This window comes from Anolis carolinensis, unplaced genomic scaffold, assembly GCF_035594765.1.
Source record: "Anolis carolinensis isolate JA03-04 unplaced genomic scaffold, rAnoCar3.1.pri scaffold_7, whole genome shotgun sequence".
In the NCBI taxonomy this organism is placed as follows: Eukaryota; Metazoa; Chordata; class Lepidosauria; order Squamata; family Dactyloidae; genus Anolis; species Anolis carolinensis.
Window position 1 is genome coordinate 20672652 of NW_026943818.1, and position 10572 is coordinate 20683223.

Consider the following 10572-nt stretch of genomic DNA (forward strand, 5'->3'; position numbering starts at 1 on the left):
ATTACTTAAAATTTTATTCCAAAGAATATTATATATCGCTCGACATAATATATAATATTCCACACGTCATGTTTTCCACACTGAAGTTTCCAAAAAAAGGGGAGAGAGGGGTTTACATGGGCAAAGGAGGGGAGAAGGAAGGAAGCGTTGTTTCCCCTCCCACAAAAAAGACAGCAGTGAGGTCTCGCTGGGAGCGGCGGCAGGATTCGAATCCAGTCCCTTGGGGTAAAAAGGACCTCCCCGCCAGGCACACGCAGACACTCGCTCGGAAGGAATCGAAAGGCGTTCCGACCCGGACCTTACGGACCGGGAAAGTGGGTCCCGTATCCCCTCCCTCCGTTGGGATTCTCAATTCCCGGCCAAGAAACCGCCACAAATTCGTCTTGAGATTCCCAATTGACTCTCAGTTAATCCACATTCCGGCTAAATGTCGAGAGTTCCTATTACAAAAGAGCCCTAACTAACACTTCATCCTAGACTAGACTTGATATTCATATTCCACTTCTAGATTTACAATAGACTCTCAGTTAACCTAAGATGGATAGATAAGATTCCGGATCAATGTCCATTCTGATTGCGTGAAGGTTCCAATCAAATGGGCCTGGGTTGCTGTGAGTTCTCCAAACTGTATGGCCATGCTCCGGAAGCATTTTCTCCTGACGTTTCACCCACATCTATGGCAGGCATCCTCAGAGATTGTGTCTGTTGGAGGCAAGTGGGAATGTTGCAATTGTGTCTGTTGGAGAGGCAAGTGGGAATGTTGCAACCCCACCTTGATTAGAATTGAAAAGCCTTGCAGGTTCAAAGACTGGCTGCTTCCTGCCTGAGGGAATCCTCTGTTGGGAGGTCTTCGCTGGCCCTGATTGTTTCCCATTTTCTGAGTGTTGTTTTTTGTTTAGTGTCCTAATTTTAGAGTTTTTTTAAAAAAATGTTGGTAGCCAGATTTTGTTCATTTTCATGGTTGAAATTGTCCACATGCCTCCCGACAAATAATTCCCCCAGGCCGGAAGCAGCCAGGCTTTGAGGCTGCAAGACGATTCAATGCTAATCAAGGTGGCCAATTGCAACATTCACACAGACAATTTATTAATTTATTTACAGTATTTATATTCCGCCTTTCTCACCCCGAAGGGGACTCAGGGCGGATCACATTACATATATAAGGTGAACATTCAATGCCTTAACATAGAACAAAGACAGAGACAAACGCAGGCTCTGAGCTGGCCTCGAACTCATGACCTCTTGGTCAGCGTGATTTGTTGCAGCTGGCTGCTCACCAGCCTGCGCCACAGCCTGGGCCTAGATAAGAGTGCTTTCTCCCACCGGGGATATTACTCCACAGATATATAAATGTGCCTAGTTTCCAAGAGACTCACAACCTCTGAGAATGCCTGCTATACATGTGGGAAAAATGTCAGGAGAGAATGCTTCTGGAACATGACCATACAGACCAGAACGCTCACAGCAACCCAGTGATTCTGGCCATGAAAACCTTTGACACAATACTATTTTAATTTTCTTATTTAAAGGACTATTTATTTGATATTTTTTGCCGGTTGCTTGAGAGTTTTGTTTAACTGAGAGTCTACTGCATTTCGGAAACGGAGGGGTTTGGTTTTTCTTTGAAGGGGATGGTGGTGGGAGAAGATGCCTTCTTCGTCTTCATGGAAAGGGAGGAAAACGTGGTACAAAACGGTTGAAAAAAATTGCATTTCTCGAGTTTTCGAATTCTAAACCGACGAGAGTCGTGGCTGCTTGAAACTTTGCGGTTCCGAATCGTGGACCAAAAAATTGGTTTGTTTGCAGAGGCAAGGAAAATGGGGGCATTAGCGACCTCTCCCGCTCCGGATACCCTGTGGAGACCGTGTCCCTGTGCTGGTTACAAACTCCGTTCTGTCGCCGTCGCAGAACTCGAAATAACTCTACCCTGTGCTTCGCCATTTCGGAACCCGACCCACCCCGAAAAAGAGACCCCCGCCCCCATAAAACACCCCCTTCCACTTTCAACAGAAACACCAAACAGCAAGGAAGAGGGACGGAGACGCCGACCATGCTCCGCCGTGCACTTCCCTCCGGCCGTCCCTTTCCGTTTGCGGCAACCTCACACTCACGCCCCCATTCACACGCCCCTCAGATGCGGGGTGGACTGCGGATCATCTCCCGGATTCTCGGATCGGCAGCTCGGTGGTCTTCGTTCTCCAGGTCAAGGTTAATAATGAGCCCCCACGAAAGACGAAAGCGGCGGGGGGAAAGTGGCCGCAAGACGGCACCCAAACATTTCGGAACATGGGGACTGCGAGGACGGCGGCTCCCGTCCCGATCCCACAGTCGTCCAAACAGCTGCCTATTTGGGAAGTTTCGGAGACAAAGGGGAGTCCAAGTCGGATTTGGCGCCAGAAAGAGGAAACAAAGGGTCCGGAGCCTTCTGGCGTTCCGACCCACCGCCGGGTCCAGGGCTCTGCACCAAAACGTCCCGTGTTCGATACAATCGTCGTGTCCCGCCGGGCTACCGGTGAGGCGGCTCCTTCTTCTTGGTCTGGTGGGGCAGGTGGGCTTGCGGCAAGTGGATGTGTCCAATTAGGCCGAAGGGGGCGGCGGCAGACGGGTGCGTTGCGGAGGCGGTCAGGGAAGGCAGGCAGCACTTCTGGGGGCCGCCGGCCGCCACCGGGATGGGCAGGACGGCCTCCGACGGGATCAGGAACGCCGGCGCCAAGCGGAGCTGGAAGAGCTTGGCCCCGCTCTGCGCCAGAGCCAAAGTGGACGCGGGGATCGGGGCCATGGGAGGGGCCGCCGGGGATATGGCGGGGGTCTCCTCGCCACCGGGACTGGGCTTCTCCCCCGGGGTCTTCTCCTTCTCCAGCTTCAGCATCTCCTGGAGCTTCTCAAGCTGGGTGCGGCGGAGGTGGGAGAGCATGCGGCTGTGCTGGAAGGTCTCCACGAAGCTCTCGATGGGCAGCTCCCAGCACAGGAAGCGCTCCATCTGTTCCTGGAGGGAGCAAGAAGGTCAGGTCACTGGGACTGGATGGGTACCACACTGGCAGCAAAGACAACTTGTTCCCCTACCACATCATTGATTCCGTACAAGTGTCTTATCTATGGCAGCTTATCGATGGCAGTGGGAAAATGGGTTAAACCAGTGGTTCCCAAACTTATTTGGCCTGCCACCCCCTTTCCAGAAAAAATATTACTTAGCGCCCCCTGGAGGGGTGGGCGGGGCTGAGTCTCTCCCCTAGTCCAAGATGCAGGGCTGCGAGGGGAGGTGGACAGGGCCACAAATGGGCAGCCAGGACTGGGATGGGCGGAGTTATGAGCTCTGAGGCAGGGCTGAGCTTCTATCCCTGTCCTGCGGTGCCTGCCAGGACACAGGGGGCGGGGCTAGAGAAGAGATGGGGCTAGAGGAGGGGCGGGGCCTCTTCCCAAGTGCCTGATGGGGCTGAACCTCTATACCCCGCCCCCGTGTTCTAACAAGCGCCTCAAGAGAGGTATACAGAGGCTCAGCCCTGTCTCAGGCTCTTGGGAAGAGGCCCCGCCCCCACCCCTAGCCCCGCCCCTTAGTCCTAAAAGGCCTCTCAGGAGAGGTATAGAGGCTCAGCCCTGTCTCAGGCTCTTGGGAAGAAGCCATGCCCACTCCTCTAGCTCCGCCCCCTGTGTGTCCTAACACGCGCTTTAGGTGCTCAGCCCTGTCTCCGGCACTTGGGAAGAGGTCCTGCTCCTACTCTGGCCCCGCCCCCATGTCCCAATAGGTGCCATCACCGCCCCCTGGATCGCTCCAGTGCCCACCAGGGGGCGGTAACGCCCACTTTGGGAATCTCTGGGTTAAACCCTTGTGCTGGCTGAACTGCTGACCTGAAGGTTGGAGGTTTGAATCCGCAAGATGGGGTGAGCTCTCATCTGTCAGCTCTAGCTTGCGAGGATACGAGAGAATGCCTCCTAAGCGTCCCCTGGGCAATATCTATGTAGACAGCCAGTTTCCCACACCAGAAGCAACTTTCAGTATGTTCTCAAGTTGCTTCTGACATGATTAAAAATAATAATAATAATCTTATCTCTGCATTTGGATCAATCCCATCCGGAGGGGAGCTTTGGGGACTGCAAGGTGGGAGGTATAAAAACGTAGAACGTTCTCAAAGGGTGTGTTCTCGAGACTTGGTTTCTATTTAAACACTTCCCTATTCTTTGTTTGTATGCCCTAAATATGATTATATAAGGATGAAATACAGGAATTTCCTTGTTTTTCAGTGTTCTCAATGACAAGGATGTTATAAAACTGCCTATCTTTGGAACAACTCTGATGCATTCTTTTGTGAGTCTGTTGCACATTTTATTCTTGGGATTCGTCACTCTTAATTATGTTTTCCTTTTTATCAGTGACTTCCTCTTAATGGCACAACGGGTCAAACCCTTGTGCTGCTGAAGTGCTTACCTGAAGGTTGGCAGTTTGAATCCGTGGGATGGGGTGAGCGCCCACTGTTAGCCCTAGCTAAAGAGATGCTCCATGCAGTCACACAACCAGGAGGTGTCTACAGACAACGCTTGGAAATGGAGAAGAGCACCTTCCACAGAGCCAGAGATGAGCCGGAAATGAAAGGAGAAGCCTTTCTTTTTATCTGTGTGTGTCTCATTGTATTGTAGCAAAGTAATGTTTGCATGTGTTTGTTTATATGCTGTAATCCACTCTGAGTCCCCTCAGGGAGAAGAGAGGAATACTAACAAAGTGTTATTATTATATTATGTTATTATTATATGCCTGCATTGTGATTTTGTTGTTGTATGTCGATTGTGTGTGTATATAAGTCTACACTGAATGATGATAGTGGTTCGGTACCACTTTGATGAATCCTATTGTATCCTGAGATTTGGGATTTGGCGAAGGGCTTAGAATTTGTTCAATCAGTCCCATTAACGAATATTTCCTACCTCTGGAAACTACGTATCCCAGTATTGCCTAGAATAGTAGCTACGGTAGCTAAAACTAGTTGAATTGTTCTTGTTTTGAGCAGAGTTCCCAAAGTTTGGGAGCTGCCTTTACCTATGATCAACATTACTGTACGTAGACGACTTCATGGTAGGTGGACTCACCTCGACTCTGATTTCCACTCCATCCAGCTCAGCTTGGAGTCGACTCAGGGCATTTTCGGGTGTCCATTTGGCCATACAAGCTCCTGTGGATACAAAGTCGGCATAAGCGTGCATCTACACTGTCAAATTAATGCAGTTTGACACCACTTTGGAAAGCTTCAAAGCTTTCCAAAGCTCAGAGACGATTCATGGCTCCAGATCCTAGTCGTCTGGTGAAGACAGAGTTGCCTCGGGCCAATCGTTTCCGTCTTCTTTCACTTTCAACCTGACCTACCTAGCAGGGTTGTTGTGAACATCAAGGAAGGGAAGAGGAAGCAAGGTGCTGCTTTGAGCTCATTGGAACAAAGGTATAATATAAACCCTATGTAAAATATTACAAAATAGGCATTGCGGACTCCAGGGAGCAGAGATCCCATGTCAGTGGGGCGGTGGATCCACTCCAGGTTTTCACTCACTTAATCAACAGAATATAAACCCAATGTAATATATGAAAAATAGGAATTGCGGAGCCCACGAAGCAGAGCTCCCATGTCAATGGGATGACGGATCTACTCCAGGTTTTAGGACATTCAGGAGAACGCCTCCGACGTTCTCCAAAACCCGGAGTGGATTCTCTGCCCCGCCAAATGGGATTGCTAGTCACCAAGGCATCTGGAGGGGACGGTATGTAAATATACATGCGGAGAGACATATGCACATAGCTTTGGCTCACCCAAGCGCTGCTGCTTGTCTCGGCAGGCCTCCCGCAGCTCCCGCAGCTCCTGGTACTTGATGGCCAGGGAGGCCTTGCCGTTCTCCAGCCGCGGCTGCATGGCCAGGTTCTGCCTCGCCAAGGTGTAGTTGGAGGCCAGGCGCATCTCCCGCTCCAGCTGCAGGTTCTGGAACTGCAACGACAGACAGGCGAGGGAGGCCGGTCAGGGTTACGGCCTCACGGCATTTGGGATTGAAACCATTCAAGATTTGCCAATCCGGAAAATACTCTCTGCAATTTCCCAATGGTTATAGCCATCTCTAAAGTTTGGACTAAAGCCCGGAACAGATTGAGTAACAATGCCTGCCGTGTCTTGGAAGACTTTTTGAGACTTTAATGTCTCCCGTCCAGGGATCGATTAACACTGTTTTAAAAGCTCAGATCTATCTGGACTAAAGTTTGGACTAAAGAGCATTGACCGATTCGGACTAAAGTTTGTACTAAAGACCACCGACTCATTCATTGTCCTTTGCAGTGCTAACTAAAACCCTGGACAGATTTGCCACTGGTACGCAAATGTATCCACGGGCCTTTTAGGAAAATTATCGAAACCAAATGGATCTATTAACCCGCATGTAAAGTTCGGACTAAAGCTCAGAGCAGACACACCAGTGAGGAGGCTATAAAAACTCAGTTGAGTGTGGACTACTGAATCCATGTTCCTTTTAGAATACTCCCTGAAACTGAATAGATCCATTAAGGCTCCTGTAAACCAAACGGATCCATTCAGCCTCCTGTAAAGTTCGGACTAAAGCTCGGAGCGGACACACCGGTGTGGAGGCTATCAAAACCAGGTTGAGTGCGGACTACTGAAGACATGTGCGTTTTAGGATATTTCCTGAAACCAAATGAGTCCATCAACATGCCTCACAACCTCTGAGGATGCCTGCCATAGATGTGGGTGAAACATCAGGAGAGAATACTTCTAGAACATGGCCAGACAGCCTGGAAAACATACAACAACCCAGTCCATCAACTCTCTTTTAAACCAAAAGATCCATTCACCCTCATGCAAAGTTCGGACTAAAACTCGGAGTGGACACACCGGTGTGGAGGCTACCAAAAGCAGGTTGAGCATGGACTACCAAAGACATGTGCATTTTAGGATATTTCCTCGAACCGAATGAGTCCATCAACCCTCTTGTAAAGTTCGGACTAAAGCCCGGAGCGGACACACCAGCTGGAGGCTACCAAAGCCCAGCTGAGTGCGGATTCATGTGCTGTTCGAAACCCTTGATTCATTAACATAGGACAGCAAGATCCCAAAACACTATTATATATATATATATATATATATATAAACACACACACACACACATACACACACACACACGTATTGCTCTCTGTTGTGAAGGAGTGTGGGAAGGTGCCTTTCGGAGATAAACAGACCCCGACATCTTTATTATTTTTTTGTTTGGTTTGTTCTGGATGACACAAAGCGTGTGACGTGACCGTTGTGCCACGAAAAATAACAATGGGACTGGATGATGATGACAATGATGTTGGCTGAAACCATGGAGAAATTGGGGGAATATATATAATATAATATAATATTTTTCCCCCTATTCTTTTGTTGTTGTTGTTCCAAGTGGGCGGAGAGATTGCTTTGTGTCTCTCTTTCTCTGGCGGAGAAATGGAGACCCAAGGGTGTCTTCACCCCCCCAAAAACAAACCCCAAAACTGGTTTTCTTAAAGGGCAACACACACACACAAACACACACGCAATAAGGAAACCAGTTTGGCTTTTGAATTGGAACCAGTTTGGAGGGTATGAGGTTGGGAAAGGGGGAGACAAAAGACCCCCAAAGCACCCCAAATCGACCATCAGTAGCACCTCTTTTTTACCTCCATGCGTTTCAATACATACAGATGACAAAGGGATTTTTTTTTTCCTAAAGGAGAGGGTCTTGATTGACAGGTGGGCGGGAACATGGCCCCTACAAACCTGATTTCATGGCCAGATTTTTGGGGTGTTTCTAGGGTGGATCGAACCAACACACATCCATGAAAAGGGGGGTCTTTTGCCCCCCAAAAAGCCATTTTTGGGGTGACCCCCATGTTCACAAACCAAAGCTAGCCCGCCCCCTTAAAAGGAGCATTGCATTATTATTAATGGAGATATAATTGCATAAGAAATAATGTAGAAAGGGAATACTAGAATGGCATGGCAAATCCCCAATAACAATAACAATAATAATAATAGAAATATAATACTAGAATGGCATGGCCAATCCCCAATAATAATAATAATAATAATAATAATAATAAAATACTCGAATGGCATGGCAAATCCCCAATAATAATAATAATAATAATAATAATAATAATAATAATAATAATAATAATAATAATAGAAATATAATACTAGGATGGCATGGCAAATCCCTAATAATAATAATAATAATAATAATAATAATAATAATAATAATAATAGAAATATAATACTAGAATGGCATGGCAAATCCCTAATAATAATAATAATAATAATAATAATAATAATAATAGAAATATAATACTAGAATGGCATGGCGAATCCCCAATAATAATAATAATAATAATAATGGCAAATCCTCCATAATAATAATAATAATAATAATGTAGAAATAAAATACTAGAATTGCATAGCCAATCAATGTATATATAACATAATATGAGAATGGCATGGCATGGCGATTCTCCTTTAGAATAGTAAATAGAACAATATAAGAAGGAATATAGAAATAGAATAATGATGATGATGGCATTGCAAGTCTCTTTGATAAGAATAGACATAGGAATAATAATATAATAATAAAATATCACGGCAGCCCCCCTTTATTATTATTATAATAATAGTAATCATCATCATCATCATCATCATCATGACAATAATACAAGTAATAATCATAATAATAATAAGAGGATTGCACTGAAATCTTCATATATATATGAGAGGAAATACAAACATAATGACATCATGGCATGGTGAAATCCACCCTAGTAATAATAATAATAATAATAATAATAATAATAATAATAATAATAATAATAATAATAATAATAATATCAAACTATAATATTAGAATGGCATGGCAAAATCCCCCTTAATAGTGGTAGTAGTAGTAGTAGTAGTAGTAATAATAATAATAATAATGTAGAAATATAATACTAGAATGTCATAGCAAAATTTCCCATTATAATAATAATAACGTAAAAATAATAATAATAATAACAATAATATAGAAATAGAATACTCGAATGGCATGGCAAAAGCCCCCTTTATAATAATAATAATAATAATAATAATAATGAAATATAATACTAGAAAGGCATGGAAAACCCCCCTTAATAATGATGATGATGATGATAATAATAAATGTAGAAATAGAATACTAGAATGGCATGGCAAAATCCCCCTTTACAATAATAATAATATAGAAATGTAATACTAGAATGGCATAGCAAATCCCCTTTATAATAATAATAATAATAATAATAATAATGAAATATAATACTAGAATGGCATGTCAAAATCCCCCTTTACAATAATAATAATAATATAGAAATATAATACTAGAATGGCATGGAAAATCCCCTTAATAATGATAATAATAATAATGATAATAATAATAATAAATGAAGAAATATAATACTAGAATGGCATGGAAAGTCCCCCTTTATAATGATAATAATAAAAATAAAAATAAAAAATGAAGAAATATAATACTAGAATGGCACATCAAAATCCCCCTTTGCAATAATAATTATATTATATAATAATAATAATAATAATAATAATAATAATAATAATATAATACTAGAATGGCATGGAAAGTCCCCCTTTATGATGATGATGATGATGATGATAATGATGATAATAATAATAATAATAATAATAATAATAATAATAATAATAAATGAAGAAATATAATACTAGAATGGCATGTCAAAATCCCCCTTTTGGAATAATAATAATATAGAAATATAATACTAGAATGGCATGATGATAATAATAATAATAAGAAATGAAGAGATATAATACTAGAATGGCATAGCAAATCCCCCTTTACAATAATAATAATAATAATAATAATAATAATATAGAAATATAATACTAGAATGGCATGATGATAATAATAATAAATGAAGAAATATAATACTAGAATGGCATAGCAAATCCCCCTTTATAAGAAGAATAATAGTAATAAGAATAATATAGAAATATAATACTAGAATGGCATGTCATAATCCCCCTTTGCAATAATAATAATATAGAAATATAATACTAGAATGGCATGATGATAATAATAATAATAAATGAAGAAATATAATATTAGAATGGCATGTCAAAATCCCCCTTTGCAATAATAATAATAATAATATAGAAATATAATACTAGAGTGGCATGGAAAGTCCCCCTTTATAATGATGATGATGATAATAATAATAATAAATGAAGAAATATAATACTAGAATGGCATGTCATAATCCCCCTTTGCAATAATAATAATAATAATATAGAAATATAATACTAGAGTGGCATGGAAAGTCCCCCTTTATAATGATGATGATGATAATAATAATAATAAATGAAGAAATATAATACTAGAATGGCATGTCATAATCCCCCTTTGCAATAATAATAATAATAATATAGAAATATAATACTAGAGTGGCATGGAAAGTCCCCCTTTATAATGATGATGATGATAATAATAATAATAAATGAAGAAATATAATACTAGAATGGCATGTCATAATCC

At 42.7% G+C, this 10572-nt stretch overlaps 1 protein-coding gene across 2 annotated transcripts in view; it reads right to left on the bottom strand.

Moving 5' to 3' along the window:
* Positions 1–10572, bottom strand: part of vps37d (VPS37D subunit of ESCRT-I) — a 19419-nt gene continuing 8847 nt past the window's right edge. For both annotated transcript variants that reach the window (XM_062960528.1, XM_062960529.1), the window contains exons 2-4: positions 5792–5963; positions 5080–5162; positions 1–2986 (exon numbers count right to left, since the gene is read on the bottom strand). In XM_062960528.1, coding sequence (XP_062816598.1) covers positions 2507–2986; positions 5080–5162; positions 5792–5963 — 735 coding nt within the window. In that variant the 3' untranslated portion in view covers positions 1–2506. The remainder of the gene's footprint in view (positions 2987–5079; positions 5163–5791; positions 5964–10572) is intronic.